Source organism: Coregonus lavaretus (genome assembly GCF_964263955.1).
Source record: "Coregonus lavaretus genome assembly, contig: HAP1_SCAFFOLD_436, whole genome shotgun sequence".
NCBI classification, from domain to species: Eukaryota; Metazoa; Chordata; class Actinopteri; order Salmoniformes; family Salmonidae; genus Coregonus; species Coregonus lavaretus.
In genome coordinates, this window is record NW_028161380.1 from 294,628 (window position 1) to 314,898 (window position 20,271).

At 44.6% G+C, this 20,271-nt stretch overlaps 1 protein-coding gene across 1 annotated transcript in view; it reads left to right on the top strand.

Moving 5' to 3' along the window:
* Positions 1 to 205: 205 nt before the first annotated feature.
* LOC311120752 (guanine nucleotide-binding protein G(olf) subunit alpha-like) overlaps positions 206 to 20,271 on the top strand; it is a gene marked incomplete at its 3' end in the record, with an annotated part of 102,427 nt that continues 82,361 nt past the window's right edge. Inside the window, exons 1-4 of the mRNA XM_084195327.1 lie at positions 206 to 907; positions 16,832 to 16,904; positions 17,833 to 17,887; positions 18,666 to 18,785. Coding sequence (XP_084051453.1) covers positions 415 to 907; positions 16,832 to 16,904; positions 17,833 to 17,887; positions 18,666 to 18,785 — 741 coding nt within the window. The remainder of the gene's footprint in view (positions 908 to 16,831; positions 16,905 to 17,832; positions 17,888 to 18,665; positions 18,786 to 20,271) is intronic.

The following is a 20,271-nucleotide window of genomic DNA, read 5'->3' on the forward strand; positions in this document are numbered from 1 at the left end:
CCATGACCAGGATTCTTTCTCGAAATGGCCTTACTGTAGTAAATATGACGTTCTGTGTCTTTCCCCTAAAAAGGGCCCTGTAGATTTGGTGCAATTGCACAGTGGATGGCTGAATTTTTCTTCCTGGTTATGCTTTTGGTTTACTTACGGTAAGGTGGACCCGCAGTGTCCAGTATGGTATCAGGTGATCCACTAACTACGGAGCGTAGGCTGACTGGTGAAAAATGCAAAATGACATATAGCAAATGTCGGAGCATTATTCATTCACGTTTTTGGATCAAATTTGAATATAATCGCACCACTGGAGCTCCAATGTAACGATGTCGTGCTAGGACTGGTGCGTGAAGGCGGATTTTTAATCTTTAAATTTATGAAATACCACATTTACAGAGGAAAAATATTGACTACACCAACATGGGGCTGTGCTACAGTTTGCGTCCCCGGCTCTTCGGGGACCTGAGCGGGTCTATTTCGAACGCTACCTCGGACTCGGATCAGTCTCCAGACCCAGCTGTACCCTGCCGAGCCGGGGGACCTCGTCAAGAGGACACAGGGGGATATGGCGATACCTCGTCGCTCCGAGGCGGTAGCAGCCAAGTACGCCATGGGGACTCAGTCAAGCTCCCGCCCAGGGAGCCCCGCGGTAGAGACAACACGGGCACGGATGGAGTGCTCATACAGAACGGGGGTGGAGGCGGAGTAGGCAAGGGAACGGGCAAGGACCGCAGTCGACGATTACAGCTGCTGCAGAAAACAACCAGCACCCAAAAACAGAAAAACTGGGACAAACTGTTGGTGGAGGAGAAGGAGGCCGAGAGGGAAGCGAAGAAAGTCAGTAAGAATATTGACAGGGCGCTAAAGGAGCTCAAACGGGAGTACAAACAGACTCATCGGCTGCTATTACTGGGTAGGTTGGCACATTATTGGTTAATTATTTACATATTATTTAACCGTCTCCTTTTTTTGTCGTGAACCGCGGCATTTCAGATAGCTATAACGGTAATGTAGCCTGGGAGGTCAGTGCTGCCTGTGCTTATGTCACACCGTTTTCTACGTTAAATTGTATCCCCGGCAGTCGTCATTTGACTGAGCTGAAGATGGAGGTTGGATATCATAGCCTTCCTCTACGTCTGCCTAGTTTTAGCCTTGTCCCGTCTATATATTTCATGCCGCGTTCACGTGCTAGTTGGAACTAGGAAACTCTGAAATGTTCGATTTGCTAACTGGTTGAAGTCATACACGTGCTGCGTTCAACCAGTTGGCAAGTCGGAAATATCTTAGTTCTGACTAGCACGTGAACGCGACATCAGATTTGATCGGCGGTTACAGTTAAATGGATGATGATCGGGGCTGTTATTATCATGATGCATCTTAGTTTCATAACACACACACACACGCAATAACATAACTATAAAGTGTAAAATATTTAAAATCGGGATGGACACAGGCTACAGTAGGCTGACAGGTGGCTAAAGCCCTAAACTTTAAATATAGAAGATGTACACGGTTTTTTATTGGCTTTTGTTCACATGAAGTTAAAATGATTCCGTCCTCTAGTCTTAGCCATCCGCACCCATAGAAATATAATCTATAGAATGGGCCTTCCCATTTCAAGTCAATAATGGCATAATGGTTGGACTGGCAGCCATTGTAAATGTACCCACGAGTTTACCAGTTAAATTGACAGGGTTACACAAGCCCTTTCTATAGATTGTATTTCAATGTCGGCACCACCCATGGCCTTTACACAGTGTGGCCTTCTCTATGCCCGTGTATTACCCAGTGTGTCAGTGCTGTGGGAAAGTTGTCTTCATCAGATCATTAAATAGTGGGATTCTTCCTAAAATATCTAAACATTATGCTGACAGATGGTTAAAATCCCTATAGGGTTTTCTATTGCCTCATTCAAACAGTTCCTTCCTTCGGTCTCGCTGAACCATCCACCCTACCCTACTCTTTATACATAGTGGCCAACCATCCACACTACCCTACTCTTTATACATAGTGGCCAACCATCCACACTACCCTACTCTTTATACATAGTGGCCAACCATCCACACTACCCTACTCTTTATACATAGTGGCCAACCATCCACACTACCCTACTCTTTATACAGTACATGGTGGCCTTCTCTATGTCCATACTGTATATTACCCAGTGTCAGTGGTGTGGGAAAGATTGCTTCATCAGGTTGTTATAAATCACTGGTTGTCCACCTTATTCCTCTTTCTCTCTCTCTGAAACGTCTGGACTGTAACTGTTCAGATGGCTGGTTGGACTGTAACTGTTCAGATGGCTGGTTGGACTGTAACTGTTCAGATGGCTGGTTGGACTGTAACTGTTCAGATGGCTGGTTGGACTGTAACTGTTCAGATGGCTGGTTGTGGTTGAACTGTAACTGTTCAGATGGCTGGTTGTGGTTGAACTGTAACTGGTCATCTATGTGGAGACAACTAGGAAGGAACATAGGCTATTCACTACAGCGGTAAAACATGGGGCAACACTCTTTTTAAGGGGGGTTGTTAAGGGTTTATAACAAATGTATAGACTGTTATTAACCTCTATGGGATCGGTGTCCCGTATACGGGACGGTTGAGCTAACGTGCGCTAATGTGATTAGCATGACTGTTGTAAGTAACAGCAAACTTTCCAGGACATAGACATGTCTTATATGGGCAGAAAGCTTAAATTCTTGTTAATCTAACTGCACTGTCCAATTTACAGTAGCTATTACAGTGAAAATATACCATGCTATTGTTTGAGGAGAGTGCACAACAACAAAAAACATATCACGGCAACTGGTTTGATACATTCACCTCTGAAGGTAAATAATGTACTTACATTCAGTAATCTTGCTCTGATTTGTCATCCTAAGGGTCCCAGAGATAAAATCAATTTTTATATTAAAATGTAGGAACTGGGTTCTACAGTTTGAACCCCTGCTGTCTCTGGCTCCACACCCACCCCGACGTGTGAAGGTTTGTGTATAAGCTAATGATCCATCATGTATGACATTCCTGGGAGTGTGTAAACTTAAATTTTGTATTACCATATCATTTTTGTATGTTCTCTATAGTTATGTACTTGAAAATGCATCAATTGACCAATTTGGCACATTTGTGCAGACTTGATAGAAAATAGTCCAGTATTGCAATGCTTCACTGGATCAAACTGAAACGTTGCGCACACACACTGCTGCCATCTAGTGGCCAAAATCTAAATTGTGCCTAAACTGTAATATTATATTGTGGCCTTTCTCTTGCATTTCAAAGATGATGGAACAAACAAATAAATAGAAAACGCATGTTTTTTTGTTTGTATTATCTTTTACCAGATCTAATGTGTTATATTCTCCTACATTAATTTCACATTTCCGCAAACTTTCCACAAAGTGTTTCCTTTCAAATGGTATCAAGAATATGCATATCCTTGCTTCAGGTCCTGAGCTACTGTCACACCCTGGCTCTGGGGACTCTATATGTTGAGCCAGGGTGTGTAGATTCTATGTGTTTGTGTTCTGTTTGTAGGTCTAGTTGTTTCATTTCTATGTTGGCCAGTGTGGTTCTCAATCAGAGGCAACGAGTGTCAGCTGTGGCTGGTTGTCTCTGATTGGGAACCACATTTAAACAGGCTGTTTTCCCACAGTAGTTGTGGGATCTTGTTCCTTTTGGTTTGTTTCCGTGTTGGTTGTTTAACCTAGGACGTCACGTTGTTCGTTTATTGTTTTGTTCTTGTTATCACTAAAGATAATAAAGTATGTTCGTTCATCACGCTGCGCCTTGGTCTACTCCGTTCAACGTTCGTGACAGCTACAGGCGGTTAGATTTGGGTATGTCATTTTTAGGCGAATATTTAAAAAAAAGGGTCCGATCCTTAAGAGGTTTAATGAATAAGTTGAAACAGTTTTAACATTGTAGTGAAGGACTATCTCCCTGTTGAGAGCCACTGTTCTAAGTTGTCGTCTTTGTCCTACGTCACTGGGTTATTGTGCCATCTTAATACCCATTACAGCCTAATGGGGCCGTATGCATCTCAGAGAAGGAGTGCTAATCTGGGATCAGGCCCCCCAGAGATGCTTGATACAATTCCTTTTGACCTCATGGCTTGGTTTATGCTCTGACATGCACTGTCAACTGTGGGACCTTATATAGACAGGTGTGTGCCTTTCCAAATCATGTCCAATCAATTCAATTTACCACAGGTGGACTCCAATCAAGTTGTAGAAACATCTCGGGGATGATCAATGGAAACAGGATGCACCTGAGCTCAATTTCGAGTCTCATAAAATATCAAAACAGAACAGTGTTCAGAACGTGACCCCTTGCGTCACATTTTCATACCTGACGTTCACGATCTCCCCTTATCTGCAAACGGGGCCAATAACAACACGCCTTATTGTCATCGGAATTGAACCAACCAATAAGAGTGCTTGAACATGAAATACATTTAAATGTTTTACATTTTAGCAGACGCTCTTATCCAGAGCGACTTACAGGAGCAATCAGGGTTAAGTGCCTTGCTCAAGGGCACATCGACAGATTTTTCACCTAGTCGACTCGGGGATTAGAACCAGCGACCTTTCGGTTACTGGCACAACGCTCTTAACCACTAAGCTACCTGCCGCCCACATTTCTTTAGAGGCAAGCGGAAACATAACCAACCCTGTTACATGTGCATGTATAAATGTGAGCGCGTGAGAGTTGGGCTATATGGAGGAGATTACTGAGTAGTTTGGTTCATCAGGCTGACCTTCAGTCTTAGCTTATTGTTATTGAGGGATGATGAGGTTTTGGCAATGTGAAGATAATAATTCCAGAGTATGGTACCTCTGTATCTGATAGAGAATCGACTATGTGAGGTGCAGCAGTGGGTAGGGTGAAGGTTATCGCAGTGTCTTGTGTTATATAGATCGATTTCGGAATTAACCTGGAAGAATCCATTGAAGGGTTTAGGTAAACTGTCTGGGAGGTGTGAGTATTTGTAGATGAAAGTGCATAATTGGTGTACATTGATGTCGTAAATAGACAAGATATTGAGTTTCTTAAACAAAGGTGCAGATGGAGCCAGGTAATTAGAGGAGGTGGCTAGTCTTGCAAATGTATGATGAGTAAATTGTGTAGGTAGGAGGCATATGTACTGGCACAGACAATATTACAGTAAATGAGATATGGATAAATTAAGCTGTAGTATAGAGTTAGGAACCAAGCCTGATGAACGAAACCACTAATCTTTCTGATGATACCAGCAGATTTTCATCACTTTGCTGCAGACAAATTGAATATGATCTTTCCAGGATAACTTTTCATCAATTAGAACTCAGAGGAATCTAGTGGATGTGACTTGTTCCATTTCATTCTCACCAATTGAGATTCTGGCTCTTTGTTAAATATATTTTACAATATTTGTTATTCTTACTATTGAATACATTAGATTTTTAAAAACATTTTAAAGATCATTTGTTTATCTGGAACCGTTAAGAAAATGTGGCAACGCCTGAGTTGGCTTCATTAATTAGTGAATCAAAATTATTTTGTGATGAAATCAAAATGGTGTCATCAGCAAAGAGAATGGGAATTACAGTAGAAGACTCAGCATCAAGGTCATTGATATAGATTAGGAATAACAAAGGTCCAATTATCGAACTCAGCGGGACACCACAGGATATCTTGGCCCTGGTAGATGCACAGCTATTTGCATAAACAAACTTGTTCTCTATCATAAACATCATACATATAATTGGTTATATAGTTATCATGAAAACCGTAATAATGCAATTTAGAAAAAGTAATACTTCATGATCGACTGTGTCAAAAGCTTTGGATAAATCTAAAAAGATGCCAAGAGCGTATTCATTGTTGTTCAGGGTTGTAAATATTTTATCCACAATTTGCAAAAGAGACATATCTGTAGAGTAGTTTCCATATTGGTGCTCATATAGAGGACAGTGTTGAAACCATATTGGTGCTCATATAGAGGACAGTGTTGAAACCATATTGGTGCTCATATAGAGGACAGTGTTGAAACCATATTGGTGCTCATATAGAGGACAGTGTTGAAACCATATTGGTGCTCATATAGAGGACAGTGTTGAAACCATATTGGTGCTCATATAGAGGACAGTGTTGAAACCATATTGGTGCTCATATAGAATACAGTGTTGAAACCATATTGGTGCTCATATAGAGGACAGTGTTGAAACCATATTGGTGCTCATATAGAGGACAGTGTTGAAACCATATTGGTGCTCATATAGAGGACAGTGTTGAAACCATATTGGTGCTCATATAGAGGACAGTGTTGATTTACAGCTGAAGTCGGAAGTTTACATACACTTAGGTTGGAGTCATTAACTCGTTTTTCAACCACTCCACACATTTCTTGTTAACAAACTATAGTTTTGGCAAGTCGGTTAGGACATCTACTTTGTGCATGACACAAGTAATTTTTCCAACAATTGTTTACAGACAGATTATTTCACTGTATCACAATTCCAGTGGGTCAGAAGTTTACATACACTAAGTTGACTGTGCCTTTAAACAGCTTGGAAAATTCCAGAAAATGATGTCATGGCTTTAGAAGCTTCTGATAGGCTAATTGACATAATTTGAGTCAATTGGAGGTGTACCTGTGAATGTATTTCAAGGCCTACCTTCAAACTCAGTGCCTCTTTGCTTGACATCATGGGAAAATCTAAAGAAATCAGCCAAGACCACAGAAAATAATTTGTAGACCTCCACAAGTCTGGTTCATCCTTGGGATCAATTTCCAAACGCCTGAAGGTACCACGTTCATCTGTACAAACAATAGTACGTAAGTATAAACACCATGGGACCACGCAGCCGTCATACCGCTCAGGAAGGAGACGCGTTCTGTCTCCTAGAGATGAACGTACTTTGGTGCGAAAAGTGCAAATCAATCCCAGAACAACAGCAAAGGACCTTGTGAAGATGCTGGAGGAAACGGGTACAAAAGTATCTATATCCACAGTAAAACGAGTCCTATATCGACATAACCTGAAAGGCCGGTCAGCATGGAAGAAGCCATTGCTCCAAAACCGCCATAAAAAAGCCAGACTATGGTTTGCAACTGCACATGGAGACAAAGATCGTACTTTTTGGAGAAATGTCCTCTGGTCTGATGAAACAAAAATAGAACTGTTTGGCCATACTTCCAAAGTTGTGGCAAAAATTAAGGACAACAAAGTCAAGGTATTGGAGTGGCCATCACAAAGCCCTGACCTCAATCCTATAGAACATTTGTGGGCAGAACTGAAAAAGCGTGTGCGAGCAAGGAGGCCTACAAACCTGACTCAGTTACACCAGCTCTGTCAGGAGAAATGGGCCAAAATTCACCCAACTTATTGTGGGAAGCTTGTGCAAGGCTACCGGAAACGTTTGACCCAAGTTTAACAATTTAAAGGCAATGCTACCAAATACTAATTGAGTGTATGTAAACTTCTGACCCACTGGGAATGTGATGAAATAAATAAAAGTTGAAATAAATTATTCTCTCTACTATTATTCTGACATTTCACATTCTTAAAATAAAGTGGTGATCCTAACTGACCTAAGACAGGGAATTTGTACTAGGATTAAATGTCAGGAATTGTGAAAAACTGAGTTTAAATGTATTTGGCTAAGGTGTATGTAAACCTCCGACTTCGACTGTAAATGTCTCGACATTCTCTTATATACCAATTCTTCTAGGATTTTTGAAAAACAAGCTGCCATCTTGATTTCCTTGTGTTTTTCTCTCCTCTCGGTTCTCGGCCCTCTGCTCCTCCCCCGTCTTCTCTGAGCAGAGCAGGCAGGCCCGTTGCCCTAGCGACTCCAGACTCCACCCAGACACAACGTGTACCCACGTTGCTCCAGAGCCAGTGCTGTTGATCCGTCAGGACAAGCATGCCTCAAAACGTTGTTCATTTGCATAATGTCTCCGGTTCACATTCGCTTGTAAATGTCCAAACTCTCACCAAAAATGACATTCGGTAGCGTGGGTGGCTTTTGATCATTTTTTATTTGGATTCCTCACGTCTTAATCGTTGTTAAGAAGAGGTTTGGTCCAAATCAGACGTTGTGTACTAATAGTTATTAAATATTATAAGAATCCTATAAACGGAAATGGCTAATTTGGGTGCAATCATTAGCATAAGTTCAATTTCCCTATATAGTGCACTACTTTTGTCCAGGCTGCACCCTATTCCCTATGTAGTGCACTACTTTCACCCGATTCCATCGCCACAATGGGAATATGGTACAATTTCAGACACAGCCAGCCATAGCCCTGGCCAAAAGTAGTGCACTACATAGGGAATAGGGTGCGATTTCAGCCGCAGACCCAGTGTTCCTCCACAGTAAGGCCTCCTGTTGCTGCCTGGAGTGCCGGCTGAGCCCTTAGGCCTGTCGTTACGGCGTGGCGTGGTGTGGGTATGTGTTTGCTCTGTTCCTTTTTGAAAGTGGACACCTTCCAAATAGTGTTACATTTCAACCAGGCCAAGGTGTGCCGGCCCGGCTAATCTGGGTCACTCTATCTGTTTGTAGTAGCAGCCGGCAGGTGTTTTCTTGAGGAACGATACAGTCAGAAGGAAGTATATAAGTATCTGGTTGGAATACAATTCATTACATTTTTACATTTGAGTCATTTTAGCAGACGCTCTTATCCAGAGCGACTTACAGTTAGTGAGTGCATACATTATTTTAATTTGTTTTCATACATTCGTAAGTCGTCAATGTGTTGTTAGGTGTTCTGGAACTGTGTTATAGAATTTACATTATAGAATGTTTTATCTTCTAGAATGTCTTGTCTCTAGATCAGGGCTGCCCAACCCTCTTCCTGGCGATCTAGCGCCCTGGGGGTTTTCAGTCCAACGCTAATTTAACACACCTGATTCTACTTATTAGCTGCTCAACAAGACCTTAACTAAGCTGAATCAGATACGCTAAATTAGGGTTGTACTGAAAACCTACAGGACCGTAGATCTCCAGGAAGAGTGTTGGGCAGCCCTGTTCTAGAACATGACTAGTGTTCTAGTATTCATGACCTCGTGGTATTCACCACCTTGATGAGTACGGCCCTCTTATCAGTATGGCTTCATTTACATTCAAGCCACTTGACTTTGGCTGGGATACTTTAATAGGCCTACTTCATGGACTGTGTTTGATTTGGTGGCAGGCCAAGCTCACCATTGATTCCAGGAAAGGAAGCAGGGAATCCATTGTTAGACCACATTAGGAAAGGAAGCAGGGAATCCTAGTCTGTCTCCTGTTTCTGTAGTGAGACAGCTTGATGTACCAGTACACCCCCTGGACAGGACACTAGTCTATCTCCTGTTTCTGTAGTGAGACAGCTTGATGTACCAGTACACCCCCTGGACAGGACACTAGTCTATCTCCTGTTTCTGTAGTGAGACAGCTTGATGTACAGTACACCCCCTGGACAGGACACTAGTCTATCTCCTGTTTCTGTAGTGAGACAGCTTGATGTACAGTACACCCCCTGGACAGGACGCTAGTCTATCGCAGGGCCTTACCCCCAATCTATCTCCTTAATGCTGTGTCAAGCAGACACACATCGGTTCCCATTTATGACTCAGACGGGGATCGAACTCACAATCTCATAGGCGGACACTAACTACCCCCTAGTAGGCACTCCTGTAAATCTAAATGGGATTGGATAGGTTTAGGTAATATGGTAATATGGTAATTGCTTTACCTTGCCTTCTGATCGCTGGATCTCTTATCAAATCACTTTGGCTATAAAGGAGGAGAGAGAACCAGGCTGGCTCACAGTAGCATACAATGGAACCTTATGAAGTCCTCTCACTTATCAGTGATCACAGAGGAAAGTTGACAAAGCTAGGATTATTGGTAGGGCTGTGACGGTGATAAAGCTAGGATTATTGGTTGGGCTGTGACGGTGATAAAGCTAGGATTATTGGTAGGGCTGTGACGGTGATGAAGCTAGGATTATTGGTAGGGCTGTGACGGTTACAAAGCTAGGATTATTGGTAGGGCTGTGACGGTGATAAAGCTAGGATTATTGGTAGGGCTGTGACGGTGATGAAGCTAGGATTATTGGTAGGGCTGTGACGGTGATGAAGCTAGGATTATTGGTAGGGCTGTGACGGTGATGAAGCTAGGATTATTGGTAGGGCTGTGACGGTGATGAAGCTAGGATTATTGGTTGGGCTGTGACGGTGATGAAGCTAGGATTATTGGTAGGGCTGTGACGGTGACAAAGCTAGGATTATTGGTAGGGCTGTGACGGTGACGAAGCTAGGATTATTGGTTGGGCTGTGACGGTGACGAAGCTAGGATTATTGGTAGGGCTGTGACGGTGACAAAGCTAGGATTATTGGTAGGGCTGTGACGGTAATTGAATAATGTGTACCTGACAGTTATGGATGAAGACCGTCATGAAAATAAAATAACCGTCAAAACCGTTTAAATATGGCCTACATTCATTTTAGGGGGGGGGGTTGGATAATCTGATCCTAGATCTGTCATTAGGAGAAACATCTACCTTTTTAGCCACCAAAACACAGTGGGAGGCCTCCACAGCTTACTCAGCCAGGACTTTGGCCCCTCAAGACACAGGGTTCTTCCGAAATGGCACCCTATTCCCTATATAGTGCACTACTTTAGACCAGAGAATGGCACCCTATTCCCTATATAGTGCACTACTTTTCCACAGCTATATCTGTTGTTAGGGGCAACAGTGGAAGGACGCCACAGCTTCCTCAACCCTCATGGAATGTCTCAGTGTAAAAAGCAGGTGAACTTTGCTGCTTTTCTAAGTGGGGTTTTATCATTGACCGTCAACGCTGACCATTGCTACCACTGATAATGTAATGTTGCCGGTAGCAACAGTAGCCTATGATCAACAAAAGTTATTGAAGCTGGCATGAACTATTTGCACCGTGATAGGCTACTCATCCTACACAAAGTATAGTGAGTTCGGTTCAGGATGTTTCAAATCTGTTGCTTTCATACTGTAGCTTTTATTTAGTTAAAACTAGAATCTGTAGTTGATATATCAATAGTTGACACATCAATAGTTGACTTATTAATAATATATATACCCATTGATTCTTAAAGAATATAACTTATAAATGCCTCATGAGTTTAGTTCAACTGTTGTACCCGTCAGAAACCAAAATACAAGCTTGTTTTATTCCAGTTTGTAAACAATGTAGATGTAAATAAACACTGTATAGCCTCAAAACTATCATGTTGATATCATGGCTGGCCAGTTCCTTGCATCCATAGCTCTGTCTATGAATTGGAGAGTGGTTAAATTTATCCAAGCCCATCCCTTCAGCTTTTTACCAAAACAGAGGCGGCGTGACGCTTTGTTATTGTTTCAGAGGAGAACAAAACGTTTTATCACTTTCAGTTTGATGTGGTGTGGCTGTTGACACTTAAAGCTGAACACTCATTAGGCCTACACAGACCACACCAGGAAGTTACAGTACTTTCTGTTTGCTTCCTCTCTATAGTTGGCTGGATCTTCTATAATTCCAATAAAGAATAGCTTGTAAGCTAGTAAGCTACATTTCCAGAGTATCTTCCCCAACACTACTTATAACTGTGAACGCTCTAGTCTAGTCAAGCTTCTATGACCAATGGCGACCATAGAAGGCAGGGCTGCAGGAGTAGTAGTTGCAAAACCATATCTGCAACGCCTGCTATACCAATAACAGCCACTAGATGGTGCTAGGGGCTACTCACTGTGTTTACCTTGCCCTTTGTGGTGGGGGACAGGGTTAAAATACCAACACCAGGTTATGGATGGACTGAATGGGCCAGTCTGGGTTTACATGCGGTAGATCCAAGCTAGGCACCACCACTCATCTCCCTTTTAACAAATAACATTAGCATTTAATTTTCATAATGCCTATTCTAAAAACATAGTTATTATTGTTATGACTATCAGATGACCAAATCCGTTTTACCTCATTTCTACCAGCATGTTAAATGTGCAACCAGAGGAAAAAAAACTCTAGACCACCTTTACTCCACACACAGAGACGCGTACAAAGCTCTCCCTCGCCCTCCATTTGGCAAATCTGACCATAATTCTATCCTCCTGCTTCCTGCTTACAAGCAAAAAAATAAAGCAGAAAGTACCAGTGACTCGCTCAATACGGAAGTGTTCAGATGATGTGGATGCTACGCTACAGGACTGTTTTGCTAGCACAGACTGGAATATGTTCCAGGATTCATCCAATGGCATTGACGAGTACACCACCTCAGTCACCAGCTTCATCAATAAGTGCATCGACGACATCGGCCCCACAGTGACCGTACGTACATATCCCAACCAGAAGCTATGGATTACAGGAAACATCTGCATCGAGCTAAAGGCTAGAGCTGCCGCTTTCAAGGAGCGGGACACTAATCCGGACGCTTATAAGAAATCCTGCTACGCCCTCAGACGAAACATCAAACAGGCAAAGCGTCAATACAGGATTAAGATTGAGTCCTACTACACCGGCTCTGACGCTCGTCGGATGTGGCAGGGCTTGAAAACTATTACGGACTACAAAGGGAAACCCAGCCGCGAGCTGCCCAGTGACGCGAGCCTACCAGATGAGCTAAGTGCCTTTTTTATGCTCGCTTCGAGGCAAGCAACACTGAAGCATGCATGAGAGCACCAGCTGTTCCGGACGACTGTGTGATAACGCTCTCGGTAGCCGATATGAGCAAGACCTTTAAACAGGTCAACATTCACAAAGCTGCGGGGCCAGACGGATTACCAGGACGTGTACTCAGAGCATGTGCGGACCAACTGGCAAGTGTCTTCACTGACATTTTCAACCTCTCCCTGACCGAGTCTGTAATACCTACATGTTTCAAGCAGACCACCATAGTCCCTGTGCCCAAGAACACTAAGGTAACCTGTCTAAATTATTCCCGCCCATAGCACTCACGTCTGTAGCCATGAAGTGCTTTGAAAGGCTGGTCATGGCTCACATCAACACCTGGTCATGGCTCACATCAACACCATCATCCCGGAAACCCTAGACCCACTCCAATTCGCATACCGCCCCAACAGATGCACAGATGACACAATCTCAATCGCACTCCACACTGCCCTTTCCCACCTGGACAAAAGGAACACCTATGTGAGAATGCTGTTCATTGACTACAGCTCAGCGTTCAACACCATAGTGCCCACAAAGCTCATCACTAAGCTAAGGACCCTGGGACTAAACACCTCCCTCTGCAACTGGATCCTGGACTTCCTGACGGGCCACCCCCAGGTGGTAAGGGTAGGCAACAACATGTCTGCCATGCTTATCCTCAACACTGGGGCCCCTCAGGGGTGCGTTCTTAGTCCCCTCCTGTACTCCCTGTTCACCCATGACTGCATGGCCAAACATGACTCCAACACCATCATTAAGTTTGCCGACAACACAACGGTGGTAGGCCTGATCACCGACAACGATGAGACAGCCTATAGGGAGGAGGTCAGAGACCTGGCAGTGTGGTGCCAGGACAACAACCTCTCCCTCAATGTGAGCAAGACAAAGGAGCTGATCGTGGACTACAGGAAAAGGAGGGCCGAACAGGCCCCCATTTAACATCGACGGGGCTGTAGTGGAGCGGGTCGAGAGCTTCAAGTTCCTTGGTGTCCACATCACCAACAAACTATCATGGTCCAAACACACCAAGACAGTCGTGAAGAGGGCACGACAACACCTTTCCCCCTCAGGAGACTGAAAAGATTTGGCATGGGTCCCCAGATCCTCAAAACGTTATACAGCTGCACCATCGAGAGCATCCTGACCGGTTGCATCACCGCCTGGTATGGCGACTGCTCGGCCTCTGACCGCAAGGCACTACAGAGGGTAGTTTTTATACTGCTGCTACCCGCTGTCTATCATCTATGCATTTTAAACATAAAAAAAAAAAGATTTAAAAAACCTACCTACATGTACAAATTACCTTGACTAACCTGTACCCCCGCAAATTGACTTGGTACCGGTACCCCCTGTATATAGCCTCGTTCGAACCCCGGGACCACCCATACACAAAAACATTTATGCACGCATGACTGTAAGTCGCTTTGGATAAAAGCGTCTGCTAAATGGCATATTATTATATTATTATGTGTTACTTTTTATAATTTTTTTATTTCGTTTATTTGGTAAATATTTTCTTAACTCTTTCTTGAACTGCATTGTTGGTTAAGGGCTTGTAAGTAAGCATTTCCGGTAAGGTCTACACCTGTTGTATTCGGCGCGTGTGACAAATAAAGTTTGATTTGATTTGAGATGGTTCAAATATCCATGGACTCAGACAGTGTTGTCACTACTTACCACAGCCACAAGGATCGAGAGGAGTTGTGGACACTGACAGGGTTGTCACTACTTACCACAGCCACAAGGATCGAGAGGAGTTGTGGACACAGACAGGGTTGTCACTACTTACCACAGCCACAAGGATCGAGAGGAGTTGTGGACACTGACAGTGGTTGTCACTACTTACCACAGCCACAAGGATCGAGAGGAGTTGTGGACACTGACAGTGGTTGTCACTACTTACCACAGCCACAAGGATCGAGAGGAGTTGTGGACACTGACAGTGGTCTGGTCTCATTGACTTCAGAGGAGTTGTAGTAACAGTGAAGATGAGGAGACCCTGGACATTCTGTTGACTTCAATCTAGTTCCATCGGAGTAGTAGTGCTTCCATAGTTTAAAATCTGAACAGGCGTTGAGAAAATACAATGAATAACAGACATTTCAAATGTTATATGAATATACACTCTATTTATAGAAAATGTCAATACTTCAATCAATTGAATGAATCAGTCAAATGTTATTTATATTTAGCTTTTTTTTTTTTCTCACAAAAACAGTTGTCACAAAGTGCTTCACAGTTACCCAGGCTCCAAAAAGAGCGAACAGCAGCGCCGTGGGGAACATAGGGGGAAACTCCCTAAGGAAGAAACCTTGAGGGGAAACAGACTGTGGCAGATCTAGTAATAGGGGTGGATGTAGACAGAGGTTTTAGGATTATTCTATTTGATTATTTTCTGTGCCTGTCTGTCGGATATTTGCTATTATCCATTGCTACAGTAGTAAAAATTACATATCGTGGACGTATTCTTTATTCTGAGATACAATATAACGTCTATTTAAAATGGAAACCTACTAAAAACAAACGTACACCATCTATCAGGCCGCCCGACGCAGCCATTTAAAACAGGCCGTACAGTAAAGGCCTGTGAATATGCGCAGTAGCCTATTGACTGTACATACCCCGGCCGTCCTAGGACAAGGGCTGAACTGGCAGTTGCGCCTCAGTGCGGAGAATTACCGCGGTGCCGTGAAGCCGGTTTTTCCCACGGGTGCTCGCCAATGCTTTTGTCGCACACGCGCACAATAGAAGTAGAATAGCGTGGAGAATGTGACGACAACAGGAGTGGACTACCGAGGCAGGCTGAGCCGTGGGTGCAAAGGGAAGTCGTGATAGGGGCTGGCAGCAGAGGGGAAACACTTGGTTTTGGGAAGGGCTAGCTAGAAAATATCTATTTTTGGTTGTACTTTTGTTTTGGGGTTTTCAGACGGTCTTTTTGTACAGTTGTCAACTTTTGACTTGTTTTTTTTTTTAGGGGTGGTTTAGGCCTTTCTAGTGCAGAGCACTGATAAGCTGTGTGTGTGTGTGTAGGCCTGTGTTAAAGTGGGATATTACTTAGTTTGTAGGTTACGATTGACAAGCTACTCCCGAGGTCAGGGCCACCCCAACGGACTCGATCTAGCTGACTCTCGGTCGATAGAAAGACCCAAACCTCCTGCCAAGCCTGTCTGGTGCAGGCGGATCCTCTCTCCCCGCTCTTCGTTTTTAGGGCTGATAAACTATCCGCTGGAAGGTCTTGGGTGACAAATGGGATTGTAATGGCCCTCCTACCCTTCTCACAGAAATTATACAATGATATGTGAGCGGATTGTAGGTGTGTGTGAGCGAGCAGCAGCGTTGTTACATTGTAGCGAAGGAAGGTTTTTCTGTGGCTCGGTTCACGGCTACTTCCTGGTACAACAGAGAGAGGCAGTGCTGAGTTAAAGACACCGAATAGACATTTGGATAGAAAAATATTGAGAAGAGGGAAGGAACGAGAGCAACACTTGGCCTGTTTCCAGAAATCAAAAACCTTCGTTGTCTTGTGTATTTCTCTGTTATTTCAACGATTCGAGGGATTTTGGAGGGGCGAATCAAGAATCTGTTTGGATGACTCGGATGCCGAAGGAAGGTCCTGTTGGTTGCGGCTAAAACGGAATCGTAGCGGGGAGGAAGAACATAGCCCTCCCAACGGCGGAGAAGCGTCGCACAGATTTTCTTTCGCACCATTGTTTTTAAAAAAAATTGATGATTTATAACATCTTAGTGTATTATTTCATATTTTCGATAGACGAGTTAAGTTAACGGAAGATATGGGTTGTTTGGGCAACAGCAAGACTGAAGATCAACGCCTCGACGAAAAGGCACAGCGAGAGGCGAATAAAAAAATCGAGAGACAGTTGCAAAAAGAAAGACAAGCTTATAAAGCGACACACAGGCTGTTATTATTGGGTAAGGTTTTATACACGGCTTGGCCCGAACACTGTGGGATCTAAAATATCCTTCATTAAATTACCCCATTACGTATTTGAAAGCTCTCGCTATATGTCATGGTGGGGGGGTGGATGTTGATGGAAGCGAAGCCTAGCAATTTGCTTCATTTTGACAACATTCTTATTCATTTTGAACCGTCACAAGATTAAAACCTTATCGTTCGGTTATCAGCAACACATTGTAACATTCTGTCCTTGTGCTTCGATTCGAAGGTGCTGGAGAGTCCGGGAAAAGTACTATTGTGAAGCAGATGAGGATTCTACACGTCAATGGTTTTAATGCAGAGTGAGTACACGAATCCACTGTTGTTACAGGCCCGACTGCATCTCCATTTGACATATAGGCCCAGATATACATATATATATATATACCTATTTCATAACGTATTTGGTTATACTCAAGGCAGGGAAACTCTAAATAAGATAATAGGCTGTATAGAACTGAATGGATTTTCCTCGGGCACTGCAGCGCCCAGGCCCTGTCTATCAGTGACCAACACACTATGGACAGCCAGACGACTAGCTCCAGCAGCAGCACTGATCTCTCTCTCTCTCTCTCTCTCTCTCTCTCTCTCTCTCTCTCTCTCTCTCCCTGCTCACAGCAGACACCAATATAGGCTATATAGGCTTCAGTACTTGAGACTTGAGATCTCCCTGACTGCCTGTTATTACATGAGATCTCCCTGACTGCCTGTTGTTACATGAGATCTCCCTGACTGCCTGTTGTTACATGAGATCTCCCTGACTGCCTGTTGTTACATGAGATCTCCCTGACTGCCTGTTGTTACATGAGATCTCCCTGACTGCCTGTTGTTACATGAGATCTCCCTGACTGCCTGTTGTTACATGAGATCTCCCTGACTGCCTGTTGTTACTGAAGTCACATTGTTTACTGTTATGTATGTCATTGCTATATCGGCTATTATTGGAGATAGGTCTATGGATAATGTATTTTGCTGCAAGGCCTTCTGTGCATGTGATAGAACAGTGGCCTATGTCTGTGAGTTGCATAGGCCTACGATTGTACTGGTAGGGATATCTTTCTGCCTGCCTGGCCTGAACACATACCGGCTCTAGTGTGTTAACGTCCGGGCCGAGAACTGGAGTGGATCTATGCTGCCTTCATAGTGGGATCTTTAGGTCCTTGGACGAGGACTATTGTGATGTTGTTGGTTATTGTCTCCTCATGGCTGAGTTCTGTCCTCCTTTGACAGAGAAAAGAAACAGAAAATACAAGATATTCGGAAAAACGTGAAGGATGCCATCGTGGTGAGTAGGATAGTATTAATCTGTGTCTTTCCTGTTTTTAATTAAACTAGTGGTTTACTCTGTCTGAGTCCCAAATGGCACCCTATGCCCTACCATGTACCGTGCACTACTTTTGACATTTACATTTGACATTTTAGTCATTTTGCAGACGCTCTTATCCAGAGCGACTTACAGGAGCAATTCGGGTTAAGTGCCTTGCTCAACGGCACATCAACAGATTTTTCACCTAGTTGGCTCAGGGATTCAAACCAGGGAGCTTTCGGTTACTGGCCCAACGCTCTTAACCCGGTGCCCTCTTAACCTGTGGCCCTCTTAATAATTATAATATGCCATTTAGCAGACGCTTTTATCCAAAGCCACTTAGTCATGTGTGCATACATTTTTACGTATGGGTGGTCCCGGGGATCAAACCCACTACCCTGGCGTTACAAGCGCCATGCTCTACCAATTGAGCTACAGAGGACCACCTGGGGCCCTCTTAACCTGGGGCCCTCTTAACCTGGGACCCTCTTAACCTGGGGCCAGTAACCGAAAGGAGAGCCAAATGGCACAGAGCCAAACGACACCCTATTCCTTGTGTAGTTCAATGCTTTTGACCGTAGTCCAGGGCCCTACATTGGGAATAGGGAGCCGTTTGGGATGCAACCTCAGGGTTAGATTGGACACCCCAATCCTATTTCCCTGATTTAGATAAGCTTATGATCTCATTTAGCCTGTATTTAGCCTGTATTTATCCAGCTTAACGGCGCTGGGTGTGTTTCTCCCCTCCTCTTTGTAGACTATAGTGTCAGCGATGAGCACCTTGATACCCCCGGTCACTCTAGCCAACCCTGAAGACCAGTTCAGAATCGAGTACATCAAAAGCATAGCTCCTCTCTCGGACGTTGACTACACACAGGTAAGATGGCTGTTTTAGGTTTTCATTCAGGTGTGTGTGTCTGTGAGCTTGGTGTGGTCACCAGCAATGGATTGATTTGAGACGTAGAATATCTGTCAGATATTATGTAGATGTTCAGCAGGGATTATAATAGATGCCATTTTGTTCAACTTTGTCTTTATGTTTTTAGTTCCTCTTTTTCAATCCTCTGAGTTCCTGATCCTGACTGTATCCCCTGGCAGACTGTATCCCCTGGCAGACTGTATCCCCCTGGCAGACTGTATCCCCCTGGCAGACTGTATCCCCTGGCAGACTGTATCCCCCTGGCAGACTGTATCCAGACTGTATCCCCCTGGCAGACTGTATCCCCCTGGCAGACTGTATCCAGACTGTATCCCCCTGGCAGACTGTATCCCCCTGGCAGACTGTATCCAGACTGTATCCCCCTGGCAGACTGTATCCCCCTGGCAGACTGTATCCCCCTGGCAGACTGTATCCAGACTGTATCCCCCTGGCAGACTGTATCCAGACTGTATCCCCCTGGCAGACTGTATCCCCCTGGCAGACTGTATCCCCTGGCAGACTGTATCCCCCTGGCAGACTGTATCCCCCTGGCAGACTGTATCCCCCTGGCAGATTGTATCCCCCTGGCAGACTGTATCCCCCTGGCAGACTGTATCCCCCTGGCAGACTGTATCCCCCTGGCAGACTGTATCCAGACTGTATCCCCCTGGCAGACTGTATCCAGACTGTATCCCCTGGCAGACTGTATCCCCCTGGCAGACTGTATCCCCCTGGCAGACTGTATCCAGACTGTATCCCCCTGGCAGACTGTATCCCCTGGCAGACTGTATCCCCTGGCAGACTGTATCCCCTGGCAGACTGTATCCCCCTGGCAGACTGTATCCAGACTGTATCCCCCTGACAGACTGTATCCCCCTGACAGACTGTATCCCCCTGGCAGACTGTATCCCCCTGGCAGACTGTATCCCCCTGGCAGACTGTATCCCCCTGGCAGACTGTATCCAGACTGTATCCCCCTGGCAGACTGTATCCAGACTGTATCCCCCTGGCAGACTGTATCCAGACTGTATCCCCCTGGCAGACTGTATCCAGACTGTATCCCCTGGCAGACTGTATCCCCTGGCAGACTGTATCCCCCTGGCAGACTGTATCCCCCTGGCAGACTGTATCCCCCTGGCAGACTGTATCCAGACTGTATCCCCCTGGCAGACTGTATCCAGACTGTATCCCCTGGCAGACTGTATCCAGACTGTATCCCCCTGGCAGACTGTATCCAGACTGTATCCCCCTGGCAGACTGTATCCAGACTGTATCCCCCTGGCAGACTGTATCCAGACTGTATCCCCTGGCAGACTGTATCCCCTGGCAGACTGTATCCCCTGGCAGACTGTATCCCCTGGCAGACTGTATCCAGACTGTATCCCCTGGCAGACTGTATCCAGACTGTATCCCCCTGGCAGACTGTATCCAGACTGTATCCCCC